The sequence below is a fragment of the Sorex araneus genome, chromosome 2, assembly GCF_027595985.1.
Source record: "Sorex araneus isolate mSorAra2 chromosome 2, mSorAra2.pri, whole genome shotgun sequence".
NCBI lineage: Eukaryota > Metazoa > Chordata > Mammalia > Eulipotyphla > Soricidae > Sorex > Sorex araneus.
The window spans coordinates 285,010,550-285,034,915 of NC_073303.1; the positions used below are offsets into that span (position 1 = coordinate 285,010,550).

The 24,366-nt window shown below is 39.1% G+C and overlaps 1 protein-coding gene across 1 annotated transcript in view; it reads left to right on the plus strand.

Moving 5' to 3' along the window:
* ATP13A5 (ATPase 13A5) overlaps window positions 1-24,366 on the plus strand; it is a 130,716-nt gene that overhangs the window by 104,274 nt on the left and 2,076 nt on the right. The window contains exons 26-29 of the mRNA XM_004602997.2: window positions 7,038-7,212; window positions 9,793-9,995; window positions 19,489-19,577; window positions 22,503-22,583. Coding sequence (XP_004603054.2) covers window positions 7,038-7,212; window positions 9,793-9,995; window positions 19,489-19,577; window positions 22,503-22,583 — 548 coding nt within the window. The remainder of the gene's footprint in view (window positions 1-7,037; window positions 7,213-9,792; window positions 9,996-19,488; window positions 19,578-22,502; window positions 22,584-24,366) is intronic.

Sequence of the window (24,366 nt, forward strand, 5' to 3'; positions counted from 1 at the left end):
AATTTTGATTCTTGGAGTTGAAATATCTATTCATAATGCATTAAAATATTTTACATGTTATTAATATTCACATGACTAGATAGTTTTGTAATGATACTACAATAATAATGACTTTACAATGTCACATACTTCTAAGAAGTTTGCACGATTTACTTCTGAATATAGTTAGTGATGCTAAAAAGAAAAAGGACACACAAAGATCCCAAGGATTATGTTAACAGCCAGTCGCACGCGGGTGAAGGTTGTGGTTGTATTCTACTACTCATTATTTCTGAAACCTTTGGAAAATATCGTGTGAAATGTTCTTACAGAATTGGGATAATCTGATAATACAAAGCATGCAGAATGTACACACAGTCCACTGCACACTCTAAACTCTCATTATAGGATGAATACTCTCTGTACCTTGCCAGGCTCTGCCTGTGGCGTATTCAATATGCCCAAAACAGTAATGATAGGTCTCATTCCCCTGACCCTGAAAGAGCCTCCAATCATTGGGAAAGACGAGTAAGGAGAGGCTGCTAAAATCTCAGGGCTGGGAGAAATAGAGACGTTATGGTGCCCACTTGAGTAAATCGATGAACAACAGGATGACAGTGATACAATGATACTCTCTGTACCTATTCTCTCTCTCACTTCTTTTGAGGTGACTGCATAAATTGATGATTTCTTGGAGAGAATTACACTGTGTACAATAGACTTACCATGAGAGATAGTCCCAGCCCTGCCTAAGAATTGATAGATGACTTTGAGTTTGTTATTTTGAACTTTTACTTGATTCCATAATATTGGTCATGAATCTGACTCCAATATCCTTGTGTTCACTTTCTTCGTGACAATGTCAATTGATATTAATGCTACAGGGTCACCCTGTGAAATTTTATTTCCCATCTTAGAGTTCACACACACAGAGTGAGAGAGAGAGAGAGACAGAGAGAGAGAGAGAGAGAGAGAGAGAGTAGGGAGGAGGGATGATAACTCCTCAAGGTTACACAATGGGAATAAAAGTCTCAGAAAAGGAATCGAAGAATAATGCACAGCCAAAATGAGAGTAATTTATCCAACTATGCATGAACATAAGGGTATTGGTGCAGTATGTGGTGAGTACATTAGTGATGATAATACATAATGAAAAAAAAAAACAGACAAACCAAAAAACTCACACATTCGTTTTTCACCTTCTGCCTCTGAGCACTTTTGCTTTCCACTACTACAAGCTCTATCCAGGCAGAACATTTCCTGGTCAGTTTGAGGCATTAAAACAACCTCATCTTTGGATATAAAAAGTCCATATTTCATGTTTACATACAATTCCATACTTTCTTCAGATAAAGTCTGGACAGTCTTGGAGCAAACACTGGCAGAGGAGGCATCCTCTCGGCATTCCCTGTGTTACCTGCTTGGGGTTGCCTGCTTCAGGGAATAGACCCTCAGAGCAATAGGCTTCTTACTGATGGGTGTGACTGTATCTCTTTCCTAGCAAGTGATATCACACAACAGGAAACTAAATTCAGGCAGATTTTCATGTAGAGGAAAGCAGCAGGAGTGAGACAGAGCCTGATAAATAAAAGGCATGTGTTTTTCAACTTTAGCACATTGTAGGGCATGTGCAAAGAAATACCAGGACTTAAAATTCAAAAAGGTGAGTTTGTTGGTTTATATCATGGACTCTGAACTGCCAGCTTGAGATCTGTGAACTTCCCTCTACAGATGGTAGGACTGAAAATCAAACAATCTTATCCAAATGTTTGCACTTCCAGGTTCCAAACTCAAGATTCTCCTGAGTTAGCCTGGGATTAGACAATGCCATCACATATTTAATTTATACATTCACTTGTTCATTTATATGCACTCTGGTTTGTTCCCATAAAATGTTAAGAGATTATGCAAAATCAGCAAGCTAAAACACAATATAACATGTTAAAAGGGAAAATCAAGAAGATGAGGTGAAACGAGGTAAGTCAAACGGGAAAATGTATGTCTTTCAATCTAATTTACCTCACATAGGTAGAAAAGTCAACCAGAAAGAAATTTCTTCTAGCTACATCTATTTTCCCCAACAAGACATGCTCAAATTAGATCTAAAATCGGGAATCTGAGATGTTCTGATGACTTTTTCTTTTTTTTTCTGTTCTCATTGTTTCCATCTATCTTTTACTCATCCACCTTGAAAGTAGCCTTAAAGGGTGACTCAACTACTAAAGTTTCCTTAATATTTTTGCTTGTCTTACTTTAGCTGGTTAGCTCAGCTTCTCAGTGTCTTATTCGCAAATGTTTTGGAGGGAACATTTCTTTATCTAACTTTAAAATGATGCCCACCCTTTGTCCCACACGAATTTCTATGAAGAAGGTGGAGTCTGGTAATTTCTTTCTACGTAAGCCCTGTAGAAGAAGGCATCTGGATGAGGTTGAAGGAAAGTATGCATCCATTAGACACCTTTTGTATTTTTTTCCTAATTTCTTGTAGTGCTTCAGTAACTCCTAATTCTTCTGGGTCTTTATTCACCCTAAAGCATCTGATGATAAAGAAAAAATTCTCAACAAACTCTCATGATCAATACTTAGAATTTTGCAAGTATTTGAAGTAGGTTTATGAGTGTCATGACATTTGACTTACATGACTTAACACATCCTTAATGTAAATTCAGTCAACTATTTAGAAGAAGCAAAGCTATATTACATCCAAAGGATACTGAAACAATTAAGAACTCTGTTTTGAGGAAACTTTGTGAAACTGATAAATCTGCTCATACCTCAGGCCCCCTTCTCTGTTCAGTAAGGGACAGAGAGTGAGATGAGACAGGATTTCCTCCTTCAGGGAACTCACAGCCCACCGAATGCATATGTAAACAACTAGATTTAATGCAAGACACCTTGGACTTGAGCATGAATTTGAGTAATGTGCTATGGAAACTCAGAGGAGGGAATGATGAATTCTGGTAAAATATAATACTTCACAAATTTTCATTCCTCTGCACACAATCTGATAGCATATATCATCATCATTTTTAGAAAATCTGGACAATTCAGAAAGGTTCTTCTTGCTGCTGATAAACAGCATTTTTGTCCAAGCTCATATTTCAGATCATCTTGTTTCATTCTTTTTAATTCACGAGATTCATACCATTCCAATACCCTACAGTGCAGAGAACATGGGGCTTTACAATCAAACAGATTTGAGTTGCTGTCATTGCAATATCATTCACTAACTGTGGGTCTTTTTCAAGGGACTCTATGTCTCTGAACCTCAATTGTTGTTCACAACAATATGAGTTTAAAAATACCTATTTTATTTGCTTTTAAATAGAAACAAAGATACTACTCACAAAGCACTTAGCCTCTGAAATTCATTAGGTACCTTAAAAAGATAATAATTTTTATTTATTATAAGGTGTGTCTTTTCTTGTTATAAAATATTATAAATCTATGTTTTCTTAAAATTGAAATATTTTATGTGAAGATTCTGTAAAATCAGATATTCCATAATAATTTTCCAACATTTAGTGCCTAATAACGCCCACTTGTGACTACTTAAGTGGACCATCATTCAGCTGATCTAGGTGAGCTCATCTGAGGCACTCTACTTTAGAATGCATGTCACTGAGTCTTGGTCAAGATCATGAGTGATTCGGGTCTGCCCTTCTTTCATTCTTGTATTAGGATGAATGAACAGACCCAGCCTACTCTATGACAGATCTGAGAACTGAGCTGCAGAGCAAATCCAATGGGATAACAGGCCTCTACCCTCTTTAGCATCTCTTTGACCAGAGAAACTCACCTAGTTAGAGCCCAAATTCAACAGTCATAAAGTATAGATTATGGCAATGAGAACAATAATCCAACTTTCCACAATCCCTGTGGGAAAAAAAAACCACCAGAAATTCAATCAGCATAATCAATGGCTGAATAAATAGCAATACTCCTATTTTAGGAAAAAAAAATAAAAAGAGAGAAAAATTGCAGGAATATATAATAAACACATGAGAAACAGAAGACCAAAAATCAAGAAGCCAGATACACAGACACACAATTTTCCTTTCTCTGCTACCCACCCCCTTTTATGAACTCTGTGGTCACATTCTATCTTGACTGGGGCCAAAAGAAATGCCAGTGACTGAAGTTTCTGTCTTCCAAGTTTACCACACTCTACATTGTCTAATTGTCATCAGAGTAGACCACATTCCACGTTGTATGCCCTTTCCTTTGTGTGCCCACACAATGACATCTGTTGCCAACTGCTGAAAGAAGTCCTACTTCACAGGTGAAGGGCATAACCCCAAAACACTCCCCTCACTTCAAATATCAGCTGCAAGTTCAGGGGACTCCATGGCACCTACACTTCAAGAGGGCTATTCAAAAACTTGGGGGGTTTAAGCTGTTCCCTTCGGTTCAATATTTGCAACAACTCAAGGAACTCAGGAAATTATTATGTATATAGTTACAACTTTATAGCATAGCAAAATATGGCAAAATCCTTTTACAGTATAACGAAAGTAAATAAATTAGAATCAGTCCAAAAAACCTTCATAGAATAAGGCCTGGGAAGGTCCTAAATGTGGGACTTCTATTCTCCCCTTCCTAGGGAAGTAGTATGCCTCCTACTCTTTGCACATCAATGTATGACACTAATGCAGAGGTTTGCCAAACAGGGACACTCTGCTGAACTTACATCACATAAGAACTCACTGTGAAGGCATAGTTGATTGGCTCATTGACCATAGTTGTGAACTCAAGCTCTAGCCTCCATCCTATCTCTGAATGCTGGGTTAACATCATTTGACTCAAAGTTCCAACCCTTTACTCATAGAGTCTATAACTTGGCATGGGCAGCCCATGATGAGTCATCTCATCAGCACAAATGATCTTCAGGCTCACCCATAGTTTTTTCTACTAGCATAAACTATAGTTTATGACTTTTTATGCATAACAAAAACAGTCTAATCAACTAAGGAAATTCCAAGGAGTTCCCAAGGCCAACTACATTCTTTATCCCAGTGGTTTACAGAAAACTTCCAGGAGTCAAAAAGGTGAAACCAATTATTATTTTTTTTCTAATTCAGGGCCATCCCCAGAGATGTTAAGGGCCTATGACCACTCTTTGTGTGATGGTGAAGGCCTGGTAGGGTCCTATTTGGTGTTCTGCTCAAGCGAGGTGATACTTAAGTCTGGGAATGTTTGACATCACCACTGGAGTGAAAACCAGCAGTGCTAGGGGTACCATAGAATGAAATTAGGCATCACATATGCTACACATGTGCTTTGGAGCTTCACCCAGCCCTCGCATAAATTTTTTATCACACAGCCCATCTGTGTCTTGCGCTGAACTTCAAGCTCTTTGAGAACAGATGAAATGTCCTTTGCAAAAAAATCACAGAAGTAGCTCGATTGGAAAAGAGGAGCTTTATTGGCAAGAAAACAACTTTTAAGTTGGGAAGGGAGTCTGGCCAGCCCAGACTGTAAAGTAAGCTTCAGAGAGGGCAAAGGGAGTGTTTGCCATTGTGTCAAGTAGTGTTAAGATGATGTAATAGTCTACCATACCTATAAAACTTCCTGAGAAAATCATGCATATGTATGAGGGGAAGAGCAAGAAGCACACACAGCTGGGGAATATACAAGTGAACAGATAATATCACACACTGCCTGTCTAGCAAAGGGTGGAAGACAAGGTGATCTCTGGCAAGGCTTTTAGTATGATAATGAGAGGAAGCAGGTGATGGGGTGAATGAAGTCTCCTCGCCAGCACAGTCTCCACTGGCCAGTTCTATCTGGGATCCTTATAATTACCAAGGTATTTTAAGGCTCTGTGTTGATCTAAGCAGAGCCCAGTGCTACTTAGACGTAATAATGTTACAGCGTAGTTGTTCTCAAAAAAGGAGTTGTCACATCATCTGAAAAATAAGCCCTCCCCAGGGTTTCTTTGCTTCATCCTAGTGATTTCATTTTGGTCTTGGGGAGAAGGAAGTGGAGCATCAAGTTGCATAAAGTTTTGGTTATTTGATTACAAGGCCTTAGATAGTAATAAAGTTTTAGAATAAATGAGTATGAAAAACCTTTAGAGACCATTTAAATATTCCAACATATTCATTTTATACATGCAAAAAAAATGAAGAAGTAGAGATTTTATGTGATTAATACAGAGCACACCTTGAGCAAATTGAGACACACTCTCGTTTTAATTTTCCCTAGCTCTACCCTTGCTCCTCAATGCTCTGTATCTAGACGCCTAAGCACAATGTTAAACATACACATTCTGCTTTTTTCCTTACATCACAGACCAGCAATAAGCTAGAATAAAGGAAGATGTTGACAGTGGAGAAAACAATTACTAAAACATGGCTATGGTTCAAGCCTTGAAATATAATATTTCTAATTCCAGGCCTCATCGCACTTCTCTGCTCTGATGAAGAAGTTATCAATTTTTTAGAACATAATGTCTCTATGAATGATGCGGTCATTTTGGGGTGTTGCCTTGTATTGTTGATTTGTTTAATCGTTGCTCATTGCCAACATCTTTAAATTAAAAACAAAATTTGCATTAAAGCATATAGTGTTTTAATTCTCTTGTCTGGAACCAAGATTTCTTTTGGTTTATTTTATTAGTGGGGTCTAATGTTCACCTAAAGTCCTCTTTTTTCATGCTAAGAAAACGTTCCAGTGACTACCCCAGAGTACTTAAATGTTCAGAGACTGCTAACGGGATGAATTCTAGAAGATGCTTTTTTCAAACTTCCTGGCATGTAAAGAGTAGTCTTGTAAAATGCCTCCTTACTTTTCTCACCCCACCTCTCCACTTCCCCTTTGTTAGTGAAAGATGTTTCTGCTTCTCCATGTGGAAGGGCGTCTTGGGAAAATCAGAGCACAGAAGAAACGAAAGCTGGTATCTTGGAATGTGGAAGTGTGCTATGTGCTTGCCTTGTAAAATGTCCATTTATGTTTGTTGAATCTTAAACCAAATGTAGAGAGTCAACATAAGATACATCTCGATTCTGCAGTTTCCATCATGGGATGATAACAGGTGAAACGCATTTGTCTTTCAGTGAGTTATACAGATGCCTACCCAAAGCTGGCACCATACCGACCTGCAGGACAACTCCTCTCTCCACCTCTGCTGCTCTCAGTCATTTTGAATACTTGTTTCACCTTCGTTGTGCAGATCAGTGCATTTCTTTGTGTAAAGCAGCAGCCCTGGTATTGTGAGGTCTACAAATACAGGTAAAGTTTAGCTTTTCAGTTTTCTTTTATTCTCAACACTAAACCCCACTTCCCCACCCCCTCTCCAGCTCCTCCCACCCACCCAAACTTCAAAAAAAAAATTGAAGTGTGCATGATCTAAGAAGTAAAGATTGCATCTAGGAGACAACTAGTGTAGCCCAAAACTACAATGGATCTTGCTGTTGTCACTGGCTAGCTCTGCCATACTAGGTATAAACTTTCTTATCTGCAATGTAATACACTATTAGATTAAATACAAATTCAGCATGAAGTTATAATTCATGCCATCTATCCCCTTTGTACAAGATTGCTTTGTGACTACTAATTGTTTCTTTATCAATTTATCCAGCAAGCATTAACTGAACATCTGTTAAGGCAAAGAACATTTCTGAACCGTAGGGACCCAGGAATAATAAGACTTAAGTGTTGCATTTCAATTCATAGCTGAAAAATAAATCTTATCTACAAGCAGTTATAACATAGTTAAAAGTTTCAAACTGAACAACAAAACCAATGGACTACATTTATGGATTTGATTATTGAAAATAATGATTATTGCAAAAAGATTAATCAAAACTTGGAAATTCATACCATGAATATTCTTTTGAGCTAACATTATGTGCCCCACCTGGCTAGGTTCTAAAGATTTGTTGTGAATTTGGTAAAATAAAACTAGCATAAATAAATAAAACCAAAAAAACAATTTAATATTCAAAAGTGATTATCCCAGCGATGGGAAATTAAAACATGTAAATGAATAGTTGCAAAGAAATGAGCTAAATGCATCACTGAGGAAAATAAAATTTCAAATACAGTGATGTTTCAAAAAAAAGTCCTCATTAGAAGGACTTATCCAAAGATGTGCAGATTGTGATAGCTACGGACCAAGTAACTTTTCTATGGATTGGAGTAGGAGCTCATGGAAGACTAGAGAAAGATAAGGCCATAAAGATTGACACCAGAGTATGACAAATCTATTGACATTCATAGGCAGGAGAGAGTAATATTCAGATCCTTGGAAGATCCTGAAAAGAGTGGATTAGAGTGAGGAGATTCAATCTCAGGACATAAGTTAGAAAGCTTTCATGGACATCTGGATGAAGAGCAATCTGGACTGCTTCTGAAATTTTGTTTTGTTTCATTTTGTCATTGTAAAAAATGAGCAAACTATGATGAAATTTGTTGTTACCAGTAGTTCTTGGATGAAACAACTTGAAAGCTGGGAATTTACGTAAAAAAAAAAAAAAAAAACTATGTCCTGAAATCAATATAAGCATATAAATGTAGAGACTTCTGCACACCAACAAATAATTCTTGGACACCAACAGGGAATCTGAGAATTCAATGCAGTTATGACAACATATAGGGCCAGAGAGATAGTGTGGCAGGCAAGGCACTTGCCTTGCACGTGGACAACCTCAGTTTGATCCCATGTACCACATGGTCCCCTAAGCACTGAGGAAGCAACCCTTGAGCACAAAGCAAGGCATAGACCCTGAGCATTGCCAGGTATAGCCCCAAGCAACCCCACCCTCCATACTGTGATACTAATATGTAGCACTAGAGTCCACAGGTCAGAGGCTCAATCTCCCTCGACTACTTCAGGTGCCAGTGCCAAGCCCTGGGTTTTCCTTGTGTTTCCGAGCAACTGGTTTCAGAACTAAAGATTCCCACCACTCCTTCCTGAGACTTCATATGCCTGTCACATGTCCAGGCTGTCCCCTGTGCTTCTGAGTGACTAGTTACAAAACAGATTTCTAGAAGCTCCTTCTTAGGTGCAATAAATTTGCTGGAGCAACTTACAGTGACAGAGAAAAATTATCTACTCACGGGGCAATAGTACAGTGGGTAGGGCATTTACCTTGTATGCAGCTGACCTGGGTTTGATCCCTGGCATCCCATGTGGTCCCCCAAGCACCGCCAAGAGTAATTCCTGAGTACAGATCCAGGAGTAATCCCTGAGCACTGCTGGGTGTGGCCCAAAAAGAAAAAAATATATCTACTCACTAGATCATTACTCTTACAAAGACTGTCATTCCAAAGCAGCCTGTTGGAAGAGGTGCTTGGGGCTAGGTACTAAGAGAGGACACAGAACCGCTTTGCCTCTCCAGGTATGCCGTTCTCCAGTTGAACCTTAGTAGCTCACCAGCCTGGACGCTCCCCAAATCCTCTTCTTTGGGGTCCCTGTGGAGGCTTCATTAAGCAGGCTTGATTGACTTATTTCATTGTCCTTTGGCAATTAAACTCAATCTCCAGGTCCTCCCTGTAGGTCCTGGGTGAGATTTGAACTCCAACCCTCTAATTAAATTATTGTCTCTCTAGGTCTCAAACCCCAATCCTTAGATGCTTCCCCAAATTCTCCTCATTCACACTACAACAGTTAGCTTGATTCATTTCAACACTTAGAAAATTCCAATACGTTGGAGAGCTGTGAGGCAGGAACTGTGAATGAGAACTAAATATGTATGAGGCAATTTACAGATAACCCCACCATAATGAAGAATTAACCTGTTTTCTTTTTCCAACCAGCATGAGAAAAATGGAATAAAAGACCCCTAAACACTGGTGATTCTTTTGTAGTGATTGTTATCTGATCAACCAAAGTGATTTCTCCACAAATGTGAGTTTGGAAAGAAACTGGACTGGAAATGCAACTTGGACTCCTGCTTCCACGATAAGTTATGAGGGTACCACGCTGTGGCCCATCACCACCATAAACTGCATTACATTAGCCTTTGTCTTTTCTAAGGGAAAGCCATTCAGACAACCCGTCTACAGAAACTGTAAGTATATGAAGATTTAAATAAATATTTTGAATGTTTCCACTTGCCCAGAAAGACAAGTCTGAAGTAAGGTGCTGAGATAGAAGCAATTGCCTTAGTCTAAAATTAAGAATTGAGGGGGCTGGAGAGATAGCACAGCGGGTAGGGCGTTTGCCTTGCATGCGGCCGACCCAGGTTCGATTCCCAGCATCCCATAAAGGTCCCCTGAGCACTGCCAGGAGTAATTCTTGAGTGCAAATCCAGGAGTAACCCCTGTGCGTTGCCAGGTATGACCCAAAAAGCAAAAATAAAATAAAATAAAATTAAGAATTGAGATTAGGGAGAGCCTAGGGATCGATCAGTCCATTCATTACTGAATGGTCACCTGAATCCTGTCCTAATGTGAATCATCAATAATTGTTTTAAATACACACAGATAAGCAAAACTAGTGTACAATATTTTTGAACCAACTCATGCCCGAGTTGGTCTCCTAGTAGCATTATAAAACCAGATTGATTACTGTAATCGGTGTGTTTTCTTTGATCACAGATGGTGATCATATTTTCACTCAACTAATCAGTTCTTTCCTAAGTTATTTATTCATTCATCCATATTTTCTTTTGGGCTTCTGTTTTTCTTATTTGTATGTTCTCTTTATTCCTTTGTGACATTTTTCATTGTCTTTATGCACAGTAAAATTTTCTCACCACATCTCACAGAAATTATTATTTTTCTGGTTTTTAGATTTAAAAAATTTTGATGTTAAATTTGGACTGTAGTTTAAGGTTGAGATCAATTAGTTTATCTAAATAGCCATTAGCTTTCAAGCAGATTTTATTAATTTTGTTCATTTTTTTAAAACTGGATGTAATACTACCTTTACCATATTTATGCAAATATGTTTGCTTTACTCATTTACATAATTTTATTAGATACACTCTCTATTTTTATATGCCCATACGTATATATTGATTTTAATGTAGTTAATTTTTCTAGACTAAGTTTTGTTTCAGCAATAATATATTTACCAGTTTTTTGATCTACCACTATACTTTAACAATTTTAGTTTTATAAATTTAGTAAGATTGGTATGCCCTCATTTATCTTTGTTTCTCTTAAATTTCTTACTTTATTTTCTAAAAACTTTTTCTTCTGGATAAGTTCCACAATAAATTTTCAGAATTAAAAAATATCTGAAAATTTGATACATTAAGAAGACTTTGTTTATACAACTTAGCTTTCACCTTAACGGCGATGTCATGTCTCATGCTTTATTTTATGTTGTTTTATTTTGAGGGGGGCACACCCAGATGAGCTCCTGGCTCTGCACTCAGCGATCACTTCTTGGGGGCTCAGGGGACCAAACAGGGTACTGGGAATCAAACCCAAGTCAGCAGCTTTCAAGGCAAATGCTTTGTGTGCTGTACTATTTCTCTGGCCCATTCTTAGTAAATGTTCTAGTGTTTTCATTATGATTCTGCACTTTTAAAAATTAATCCTATGATTTAATAATTTTCCTGTTATTGTAAAAGACCTTTTCCTGTTATATTTTCTTTTTTTTAATTATTAGTTTATTTTTAATTAGAGAGTCATCGTGAGGGTACAGTTACAGATCCATACATCTTTGTGCTCATGTTTCCCCCATACAAAGTTTGATAACCCATCCCTTCACCAGTGCCCATTCTCCACCACCAGTAAACCTAACATCCCTCCCGCCATCCCCAGTCCCGTCTCCCCCCACCCCACCCTGCCACTATGGCAGGGAATTCCCTTTTGTTCTCTCTTTCTGATTAGGTGTTGTGGTTTGCAATAAAGGTGTTGAGTGGCCATTGTGTTCAGTCTCTAGTCTGTATTCGGCCCGCATCACCCTTCCCCCACATGACCTCCAACCACATTTTACTTGGTGGTCCCTTCCCTGAGTTACCCAGAATGAGAGACCAGCCTCCAAGCCATGGAGACAATCTCCTGGTACTTATTTCTACTATTCTTGGACATTAGTCTTATAGTCTATTATTCTATATTCCACAGATGAGTGCAATCTTTCTATGTCTGTCTCTCTCTTTCTGACTCATTTCACTTAGCATGATACTTTCCATGTTGATCCACTTATATGCAAATGTCATGACCTCATTTTTTCTAACAGCTGCATAGTATTCCATTGTATAGATGTACCAGAGTTTCTTCAACCAGTCATCTGTTCTAGGGCACTTGGGTTTTTTCCAGATTCTGGCTATTGTAAACAGTGCTGCGGTGAACATATAAGTGCATATGTCACTTCGGCTATACTTTTTGGCTTTTCTGGGATATATTCCCAGCAGTGGTATTGCTGGGTCAAATGGGAGCTCAACCTCTAGTTTTTTGAGAATTGTCCATACTGTTTTCCAAAAGGGCTGAACTAGCCGGCATTCCCACCAGCAGTGTAGAAGGGTCCCTTTCTCCCCACATCCTCTCCAACAGCGGTTGCTTTTGTTCTTTTGGATGTGTGCTAGTCTCTGTGGTGTGAGGTGGTATCTCATGGTTGTTTTGATCTGCATCTCTCTGACGATTAGTGATGTAGAGCACTTTTTCATGTGCCTTTTGGCCATTCGTATCTCTTCCTTGGTAAAGTTTCTGTTCATTTCTTCGCCCCATTTTTTGATGGGGTTGGATGTTTTCTTCTTGTAGAGTTCAACCAGTGCTTTATATACCCTTGATATCAACCCCTTATCTGATGGGTATTGTGTAAATATCCTTTCCCATTCTGTAGATAGTCTTTGTATTCTGGTCGCTGTATCTTTTGCAGTGCAGAAGCTTTTTAGTTTAATGTAGTCCCATTTGTTGATCTCTGTTTTTACTAGATTGCTTAGTTCCGTGTCATCTTTGAAGATACCTTTATTTTCAATATCCTGGAGGGTTTTGCCTACCTTGTCTTCAATGTACCTTATGGTTTGTGGTCTGATGTTGAGGTCTTTAATCCATTTTGATCTGACTTTTGTGCATGGTGTCAGGTCAAGTTCTAAGCCCATTTTTTTGATGTGGTTGTCCAGTTGTGCCAGCACCATTTGTTAAAGAGATTTTCCTTGCTCCATTTCGCATCTCTTGCTCCTTTATCAAAGATTAGATGATCATACATTTGAGGTTGTGTGTGGGGATATTCCACCCTGTTCCATTGGTCTGCAGCTCTGCCTTTGTTCCAGTACCATGCTGTTTTAATTGTTACCGCTTTGTAGTAGAGTTAAAGGTTGGGGAGGGTGATGCCTCCCATCATCTTTTTCCCAAGAATTGTTTTAGCTATCTGTGGGCGTTTATTGTTCCATATAAATTTCAGGATTGCTTGCTCCGCTTCTTTGAAGAATGCCATGGGTATCCCTATAGGGATCGCGTTGAATCTGTATAATGCTTTTGGGAGTATTGCCATTTTGACAATGTTTATTCTCCCTATCCATGAGCAGGGGATATGTTTCCATTTCCTCATGTCCTCTTTTATTTCATGGAGTAGAGTTTTATAGTTTTCTTTGTAGAGGTCCTTTACTTCTTTAGTTAAGCTGATTCCAAGATATTTGATTTTCTGGGGCACAATTGTGAATGGGATTGCTTTTTTCATGTCCCTTTCCTCTGTCTGGTTGTTTGCATATTTTTCCTGTTATATTTTCTAACGTGATTGCTAGTACATGTATTTGACAAGGTGTCATTTTCTACCAAATCATTTTTTATGTGCTTGACATGGTCATCACCAAAGTAATGGGGTTATAAATCACTTATTAAATATTAATGGCTTTGTATGTTATTAAATATTGTTATACGACTCCTTGACTATAGGGACTGGAGCAATAGTACAGTGGGTAGAGTGTTTGCCTTGCTGGGCCAACCTGGGTTCTATCTCTGGTATTCCATATGGTCCCAAGCCACTACCAGGAGTAATTTCTGAGTGCAAAGCCAGGAATAAGACCTGAGCATCACCATGTGTAACCCAAAAACAAGAAAGAAAGAAAGAAAGAAAGAAAGAAAGAAAGAAAGAAAGAAAGAAAGAAAGAAAGAAAGAAAGAAAGAAAGAAAGAAAGAAAGAAAGAAAGAAAGAAAGAAGAAGGAAGGAAGGAAGGAAGGAAGGAAGGAGAGAGAGAGGGAGGGAGGGAGGGAGGGAGGGAGGGAGGGAAGAAAGGAAGGGAAGGAAGGAAGGGAAGGAAGGGAAGGGAAGGAAGGAAGGAAGGAAGGAAGGAAGGAAGGAAGGAAGGAAGGAAGGAAGGAAGGAAGGAAGGAAGGGAGGAAGGAAGGAAGGAAGGAAGGAAGGAAGGAATTCCTGAATACAGAGCCAGGAGTAACCCTGAGCACCACTGGATGTGGGCCCCAAATTTAACAGTACTAAAATAAAGAATGAAAGGTGTACTTTATCAAATGCTTTCCTATAATCTACTGATATGATTATTTCTTTTTTTCTTTAATTTGGTTTTAAATAGCTAAATAAATTTCTAATTAAATCTTACTGTTGACCCTATTTATTTGTGGTGAGTGTTACACTGATATTGTTTATAAGTTTTAATATCAACATTTCAAATAGAATTGGTCCAGATTTTTGTATGATATTTGTTTTTTAGGTTTTTCATTGAATCTGAAAATTTCCAACCTTAGTAATAGATAAGAATAATCTATTCTTATACAGTTTTAATGATCCAGCAGTAAATTCCCTGGTTTCCAGCCTTCCTTTAAAATAATTCCTCTTGGGGACAGAGTGCTATAGTAGACAGAGGCCCTGCAAGTCACTGACTATTTCAGTTTTGATCCCTTGACTCCTGGCATTGATTTGCTCCCTTACCCCCCCTCAACTCGCCACCCCCTCCCCCACCCCTTTGCTGAGCCTGCCAGGAGTGATCCTAGAGTGTAAAACTAGGAGTAAGCCACGAGTACCTCCAAATGTGATCCAAAATTTTAAAAACATTATTCTTTCAGAATTAATTTAGATTATCTTCTTCATAAGTTATTCCTTAAAACAAGTGTTTTTCCAGATAATTTTATTTCATTGATATTATTGAGCCTCAGCATATTATTTTGTGTCCTATCTTATTTCTGATGATTTCAAGCCCTTTTAATATCTGCAATATTGATTGTTATTGTGTTATATTTTACTTATCTGTACTAGAAGTGTATTGCTTTTTAAGTTTCCTTACTTTTTTTTTTTTTTTTGCTTTTTGGGTCACACCCGGCAGATGCTCAGGGGTTACTCCTGGCTCTGCACTCAGGAATCACTCCTGATGGTGCTTGGAGGACCATATGGGATGCTGGAAATCGAACCCGGGTTGGTAGCGTGCAAGGCAAACACCCTACCCACTGTGCTATCACTCCAGCCCCAAGTTTCCTTACTTTTTAAAAGTTTAGAAGAGTAAACTCTGAAGCCATAGAGACAACTCAGAAGATTGGAGCAAATTCTTTGCATGCATGAACCTGATTCAATATCCAGCAACTCATAGTCTCTCAAATGCCACAAGGAATAATTCTCAGAGAACCCAGTTGGAAATAGCCCTTACTACCCCTGGATAAAGCCCCTACACAAACAAATAATCAACTCAGATTTAATCATTCAGAAAACTGTCTATATTCTAATTTATCACTTTTGCTTTTTCTAATATTTTTTCTTGAGTATTTCTTTGAATGTTTTAGTGGCTAAAACTCACTTTTAATAATAAAATTTTATTCTAGTGATTAGCAAAAATTTTTTTCTCATTTTTTTCTTTATTATTATTATTATTATTATTATTATTATTATTATTTTGCTTTTTGGGTCGCACCTGGCAATGCACAGGGGTTAATCCTGGCTCTGCACTCAGGAATTACTCCTGGCGGTGCTCAGGGGACCATATGGGATCCTGGGAATCGAACCCGGGTCAGCCGCATGCAAGGCAAACGCCCTACCCGCTGTGCTATTGCTCCAGCCCCTCTTTATTATTTCTTTGAATTTTTTAATGGCTAAACTTAACTTTTATAATGAGTGAATTTTGGTATTCAAGTGTTTAGCAAAGCATTCAAGAACACAATTAGTTTTGTTTACATTTTGTTTTTGTGTGTGTGTGACCAAGTGGGATTTATTCCTGTAATGCAAGGATCTTTCAATATATAGAAATCAATCAATGTAATATCCACAGTAATAAATAGAGGGAAACAAATGTATGACCATGATCATGTTCATAATACAGGAAAAATATTTCACAAAATTCAACACTCTTTTTTTTCCTGGTTGAGATTTTATTTTATTTTTCATTTATTTTATTTTATTGAATAACCGTGAGATACAGCTATAAGCTTTCATGTGTGAGTTACAATCATACAATGTTCAAACACCCATCCCTCCACTAGTGCACATTCCCCATCACCAATCTCCCCAGTATACCCCCCTTTCCCATCCTCCCCCTACCTCCCTGGCAGACAATTTCCTCCATTCTCTCTACTTTGGGGCATTATGGTTTGCAATACAGATACTGAGAGGCCATCACTTTTTGTCCTTTATCTACTTTCATCACACATCCACACTCTTTTATGGCTAGAAAATTCAACAAACCAGGAACAGAGATCTATACAATAAAATTGTATATGAAAAATATCTTCAATGACTGTCCATTCATGTTGAGAGACTGAAAGTGTTGTAGAAAATAAGGAACAAGAAAATGGTGCTTGATTTCATCATTTTTATTTTTAAAATAAGTTATTCCTGTCATCATAGTTTACAAAATGGTAAATGGTTGAGTTTCATGCAGAAAACATCCCCATTACCCCCACAGGTGTTGAGTGTTCGCTCAATCATTCCCTCTATCATTGCCCCAGTGTCCCTCATCACTCACATTCCCCGTTCATGGTAAACTCCCAACTGAAGATCAATTCTCAGTTTCTGATGCCTTGGGCTTTATTTTGTTTATTTTAGGTCACACCCAATGGTGCTCATGGCTTACTCCTGACTTTGCACTCAGTATTTATTCCTGATGGTCTCAGGGGACCACATGAGGTGCTGGGGATTGAACGCTGGATTGATTGTGTGCAAGTCAAACCCTACCCTCTGTACTATCTTTCTGGTGCCTCCTTTGGCATTTGTTATTCTCCTACTGTGCTTCTTTATAAGCCGCATATGGGAGAGATCATCATGATACTCTTCAGATCTATTCTAGTAGCAGCAAGTTATGTCCTGAATTTAGAGGCTGAGGTCCTGAAAGCAATAAAGTACATGAAAATTCTACGTGCCCAACTCTAGGGGTCCTCTTATCACTGGCTTGTTCAAATCATTTTAGTTTTGGAGAGGTGGCCTTGCCTCTTGTCTCTGCCTTACACCCCTCTCAGGCAAGCCTCTCTATTCTTACAGGAGGTGCTGCGCTAAGCTATATATCTAATGTGAGTCAAGGAAATACAGTGGGCATAGGTGTCTGAGGGTGAAGGCAGTTTTGATGGCTTCAAAAATAGAGTCTATTGTATGGAAGCAGTTGTTTGTGGCTTCTGGTTGGCATAGATCATTAAAGAGCTGGGGGGTGAGGGCCAGAATGGGCTGGAGCACCTTCTGGATCACAGGGTGGCCCCAGGCTCAGTCCCTAGCACCGCATGGGTACTCCTCACAACTGCCAGGAGCAACCCCTGGTCACAGTGCCTGGAATAACCTCTGAGCATCGCCAGCTATGGCTTATAAACAAAAGAAAGCAAAACAACCTGGACCCAGTAGAACACTGACAGTAAAATAAGTGAGGCAAACTGAGCATAATACTGTCACTGTCACTGTCATCCCGTTGCTCATCGATTTGCTCGAGCGGACACCAGTAACATCTCCATTGTGAGACTTGTTGTTACTGTTTTAGGCATATCGAATACACCACGCATAGCTTGCCAGGCTCTGCTGTGCAGGTGAGATGCTCTTGGTAGCTTGCTGGGCTCTCCGAGAGGGACAGAGGAATCAAACTTGGGTCGGTTGCATGTAAGGCAAACGCCCTACCTGCATAGTAGAAAACTTTAATTTTTATATTAAAAATATGGACATTTAAAAATACAAATGTTTAAATGCAGTTTTTTATGAGTTTCAGTCCATGTCTCACTGTGCTCAGAGTTTACTCTTGGCTCTGCACTCAGGATACACTCCTGGCAGACTTGGGGTAATAATAGGCTGCTAGAGATCGAACCCTGGTTGACCACACACAAGGCACCTGATCTGCCAGATATACTCTCTCCATTCCCTAATTGCTATTCATGTATCCGACAAGTGCTAATTCTCTCCAAAAAAGTAGCTTGGACACCATCTATAAATTTCTTAGGTGTTCTTCTGGGCACAAGAGTGGATGGGATGGAGGGGATAAGAACCATGACGTTGGTACAGTGTGTCCTGGGAACTTTAACTGCCCATAGTCAAGCACTTTGATTAGGCTGAAGAGAAAGAACATAGCAGATGTGATGCTAGTTTCTCACTTTAATTCAGGAGTCCCAGAGAAACAAGCTCAAATCACTTTCAAATGGTTGCAGTCAAGTTTATAGACATAGGAAGATGATCCAAACCAGGATGTTGGATACTTTTTTTTTTTTTTTTGCTTTTTGGGTCACACCCGGCAACGCACAGGGGTTATTCTTGGCTCTGCACTCAGGAATTACCCTGGTGCTCAGGGGACCATATGGGATGCTGGCAATCAAACCCCGGTCGGCCACGTGCAAGGCAAACGCTCTACTGCTATGCTATTGCTCCAGCCCCTGGATACATCTTTTAAAATCTAACTTAATAAGGAGGGAGTCTTTAAAGAGATTGCAGCCTTTGAAGGAAACTTTTTTTTCTTTTTGGGTCACACCCAGCAATGCTCAGTAGTCACTTCTGCCTCTGCACTCAGGAATTACTCCTGGTGGTGCTCAGGGGACCATATGGGATGCTGAGAATCGAACCCGGATCGGCTGCGTGCAAGGCAAACGCCCTCCCCGCTGTGCTATTGCTCTAGCCCCTGAAGGGAACTTTTAAAGAAAAAGTAGAAGTTGCCAAGACAGGTTGTGAACCAGTGCACAGAAGCTGAACAGTAAGGGGGCCTCGAAGTAGCATGTTTTTGGTTTAATTTTCCATGGAGCTTAAGGAAGAACCATCAGAAACCAGTACTGAAAAGTTTGGCAGATTCTGGAAGCTCCTGGATGTCAATCTAAGGTCCCTGGACAATATTCTTCAGGCAACAAAGAATGAGTTGCTGTCATGAGGATTGCATATCTATGCATATATGGTGAACTAACTGCCCAGTGTCCGAGCATCTATGTCCATTGCTGACTGCAAATTGTCCCTCCTTCCCAGGACTCGTTAACTGAAGCCACCGCCTAATATACACTTTGTTAGCCTCTTTCTACCCCACAACCTTTCGAGGAAATATTCTGAGACATCACCTCTGTTGTATAAGTATTAGAACATATTTTAAAACATATGAGGATATATCAAAACATCTGAAGATGTATTTGGTATTTGCCCAACAGAGATAATTGATTCTGCAGTATGTGCCAAATTATACAAAACATTCCTTTAGCGTCTAAAAATAATGTTTGATGTCTCTTCAGATATATTCTCATTTTTGCTGCTCTCCGCCTTGGGCATCACAATTTTCATTCTGTTTTCTGATTTTCAAGTGATACACAAAGGAATGGAGGTAAGTGGTATTCAATTGCACCTCTGGCACAACTCACACGCACAATGGGACATGTTTGCATGCTTGGTGCTTTATTCTTCCATTGCATATTAATACAATTAATGTAAAGCATTAACATCAGGATCTATTGCTTTTAAAGCATAATCGAGATTGTCTATAATGTAGTTTCAAAATTCATTTGTTGCTGATATTCTGTAGTTTATAATACTATTAGGAATGTACGTCAGAATGTATTGTTTTAAAAATATACTAGAGGTTGTTTATAAAGTATATTTAAAACATTTTTATTGATTGAGATTCTTTGATTTACAATACTATTAGTAATGGTTTCCTCATGCACATAATTCCGACAATATACCCATCACCAGTGTACCTTCCTACCTCCTTCTCCCAAATGCTCCACCACCCCCATCCCCTTTCAAACCAGCCTCCCAAACCTAGTTGTGTGATCAGTTCTTCCATTATGTTGCCTTTGGACTTTTGTTGCTCCCTTGCTGTGTGTCTTTAAGTTCCATATAGGATAAATCATTCTGTATCAATCCCTTTCCTTCTGACTGATTTCACTCAGCATGTGATCCTCTAGTTCCATCCATGCTGTGTTGAGTAAGAACAAGCAGTCTCACGGGCCAATTATGCCCCATCCTGACACTGACTTCGGGTATTTTCTTTCAGAGACAACACTGATTCCGGGCATACTAATTTTAAGTTAGATTTATTAAGAGGTTATGTAACTCATTATTGGGCCTCGCATTGTGAGAGAAACAGACATGAGATAAGGATCAATTTCTAACCTCCAAGTGATAGCTTGGTAGTCAAGATGAGTTTATTCAAGTTAAAGTGATAGTATGAGGGGCTAGAGCAATAGCATAGCGGGTAGGGCATTTGTCTTGCATGCGACCGACCAGGGTTCAATTCCCAGCATCCCATATGGTCCCCTGAGCACTGACAGGAGTAATTCCTGAGTGCATGAGCCAGGAGTAGCCCATGTGCATAGCTGGGTGTGACCCAAGGAAAAAAAAAACAAACCAACCAAAAGTGATAGTATGACCAGCTGAATTCATTCAAATTGATAAAAAATTCAAAGTCAGAGAGAACTGGTTTGAACTGAGCAAGGAGGATATCCAAAGAGGCCTCTTAGGGGAGTGGCTACTTGATCTGGGTCATGAAGGATAGGACTATCTTTGGGAATAGGAGGTAGTGATGAATGCAGCCAGGGAAGGACCAAGCCTTTTCTCTTGGATGCGCAAAAGTATGTAGAGTGTCAGTGATAAAAACAAAATGAAGACTTTGCTTCCCAGACAGGGCACACGGCTAATAATGAGAGTGGTGGGGAGAAAGGAGAAGGCTGGGTATATGAAGGCAGTCAATGAAATTTGGATGTTATACTGGGAACACCAAGGGCTCCTGAAAGATACCTCCGCACTCTCCTGCAGTGTGCTTTAGACAAACCAGATGGTTGCAAAAAGCCTGTATTGGTGAACCAAGAAGATACATAGAGAAATGCAGTTAGGAAATGAACCCCAGACCTTGCAGTCATTTATGAAACATTATGAAGCCACAGAGTGTGCTTGGCACTGGGGTCACATAGCTAGAAGATGAAGTCGTAATTCCCTAGTCATTCAGAAGCTCAAAGCAAAGGTCGGCACATACGCAACAGTTCTAAATAAACTGCGGCAAGTGACTTCCAGGCTCAGGGCTAGATATCCCATATCCAGATAGCAGCGGTAGTGGGAAAGAGCCAAGTAGATCTCCACTCAGCTCTTGACCCACAGTCTTCTCCGAATAGCACTTGTCTGGGTGTACAGAATTTCAGCCACCCCAAGAGGCTGTTTTAATTTGGGAGTAAGAGGCGGTTGAAGTATTGCTTTGAGATAGTTCTTATCAGAGTAATGATTAGCATTAAAGGTGAATGTTTGGATACTAGTGGGAGCATCTCAAAGAAGCTCAGCAAGTATACCATCATTCCCACCCAACTGGGGTTAGAAATTGGGCTGTGTCACTACTTTTTCCAACTGAGCCTCTCATGAAAAACTGTGCCTCTCATGCTTATTCAATGAATGTATTTGGTGATCAGTACTTCTATCCTGAAAAACAAATGGTCTTGGTGATTTCAACTTTCAAGCAGGCCATCAGATCTGGTGCTTGGGACCATTTGCCCAGAAAATTTTCAAGTTTTTTTTCAATCAAAATAAATTTGAACCTCCATCTCCATATGTTTTATCCAAATATATCACTTTATTAAAAGAGTAAGTTCCAAATCATTTTTTTCCTTAGGAAAATTAGTAGCAATGTAGCACTATTGTCCCATTGTCCCATTGTTCATTTGCTCAAGCGGACACCAGTAATGTCTCCATTGTGAGACTTGTTACTATTTTGGCATATTGAATATGCCACGGGTAGCTTGCCAGGCTCTGCTGTGCAGGCGAGATACTCTCGGAAGCCTGCCAAGCTCTCCGAGAGGGACAGAGGAATCGAACCCGTGTTGGCTGCATGCAAGGCAAATGCCTTCCCCGCTGTGCTATCTCTCTAGTCCAGGAAAATCAATAGAATGATAGTATTAGAGGAATTATTTTATTGTATGCCCTTCTCTCTGCTTGAGAAGATGAAGAATAACACACTGGCTCCAGTGGGTCAAGTTTCGTGTCTGTGACCCAAGGCACATTTACTCCATGTTTGTCAGCAGGCAGCAGAGGGTGCAAAAGCTGAGTTGGAGCCCATGCTAGTGTAAGCTGGTTCAGCCATTTACTGTGTGGCATCCAGTCCTTGGGCGACATGTTGACCTTCTTCTCTGTAGAGAAGGCAATGCCTGCTTGCCAGCTCAGAAAGTTGGTACAGATCTGTACATTAGATAAGATAGTCAATATGTGGTTTTGTTCAAAGTGGAGGGTGTGCAAGGTATAATACTGGTACTTTTCTCTTCAACAGCTTATCCCAACCATAACATCATGGAGGGTTTCCATTCTGATGGCAGCCCTCGTCCAGTTCTGTGTGGTCTTCTTTGTAGAGGTAATGTAGTTTTCATATTACTGTTAGTACTTTGGGAGAAATATACAAATAAAGGGTCTCATTCTCAATTGATGCTTAGTTTTTAGAACAACCTCTTTTGTCCCTCAAGGTGACTGTTACTAAGTATTAGTTAAAAAAATATTTTGTAAAAACTGTATAGGTTCACTTGGAGGAAAATTTCTTTGAGAACAATTTAAAATTCCTTGAAAGCTGCATAGAAATGCTACCAGCAGAGGCCAGATCCATAGTGTAGAGGGTAGGGGGCACTTGACTTGCCCACACCTGGGTTCCATTAAGGCACCACATATGGTGCTCCAAACCCCACTGAGAGTGATCCCTGAGCACAGAGTCATGAGTCAGCTCTGAGCACTTTCAGGTGTGCCCCCCCTCTCAAAAAATATGCTACCAGTGTCCAGAGATATGGTATAAAAGTTACCATATGCATCTGTGGCCATGACCCTGGTTCAAATTCTGGCATTGCATATAGTCCCTTAACTACTGCCGGGCATATGCCGCACAGAGCCAAGTGTGGCCCAAAAACATAGCAAAAACTCACCAGAAATGCTTCCAGACTCTGAGCATACAAGCCAAATACTAAATTAACTAATTTTGCCTCACATGAGGGCACTGAATTGCACTTCCCTAATATTCTCAGTAGTCTAGTGGACCAGGTGACCTTCTAGGTCTAAAATTCGATGAGGCCATTTAGAATAAAGAACTATCTTCAGGAGAGCTTCCTCAATTAAGAAAGAAAGGAAGTCATTGCTCAAGCTAGTAAATTCTTACCTTGACAGTCTTCTACTCTATAGAATTTCTCTCCTATTCAGTGTCATTAAGTGACTTTACTTACTCAGTAAAAAGATCAAATACTATTTTTAAGGAAAGTTTAAAGAAAAAATAATTCAGGGTCTCTAAGAGACTTGGGAAAAGGGATTAGTCCATATATATTTTTATTTATCTATATAAATACTTATACACATATAGATATTTCAGCTTATTTTGCCATAAACATGTGCAAAATTGCTCATACTTTTTACTGAGATATACCATTTTTGAAGCAGTAAAAATTAATCAAAAGAAAAATTACATGTTCCAAAGTATTTGTCATAACATTAGCTATACTAGAAAATATTGGATTGTAGTCAAATATTTAAAAAAATAAAAGAAAAATATATGCTGTTTGTTTTGTTATAAACAGTTTGAATATATGTAATACAATCATCATAATTTTTAAGAAGATTGCAAGTATAAAACATAATCCACAGAATATTTGTTATAGACAAAAGTATTGTCTTTTGACCAAAAAATTTGACCAATTGTTATTGTGTAAATAATATACAATAATTTGATATCAAATTCATCTATCCATTTATTTACCAAATCTTTATTTGGCACCTTTCATGTGGCAGGTAGCCATGATTTTTAGTTTAATCTTAAGTGCATCATTATTATTAATTCAGTCTGGTGATAAAATATGTCCAAATAAACTCGCCAGCCAGGTTTTTATTTATAGACATTTATTTTTTGATTGATTGATTTTTGGTTTTAGCCCACATCCCAAGGGTGCTAAGGACTTATTCCTGGCTCTACACTCAGGAATCACTAAGAGTGCTCAGGGGACAGTATAAGGTACTGGGGATTGAATTTGGTTGACTGTATGCAAGGCAAAAGTTCTGCCTGCTGTTCTATTGCTCTGGCCCCACCTGCCATGATTTTAACCAGGAGCTCTATGGGAAAGATAGGCTGTAAGCTACCATCAGACTTCTGTGATCCCATATGCTCT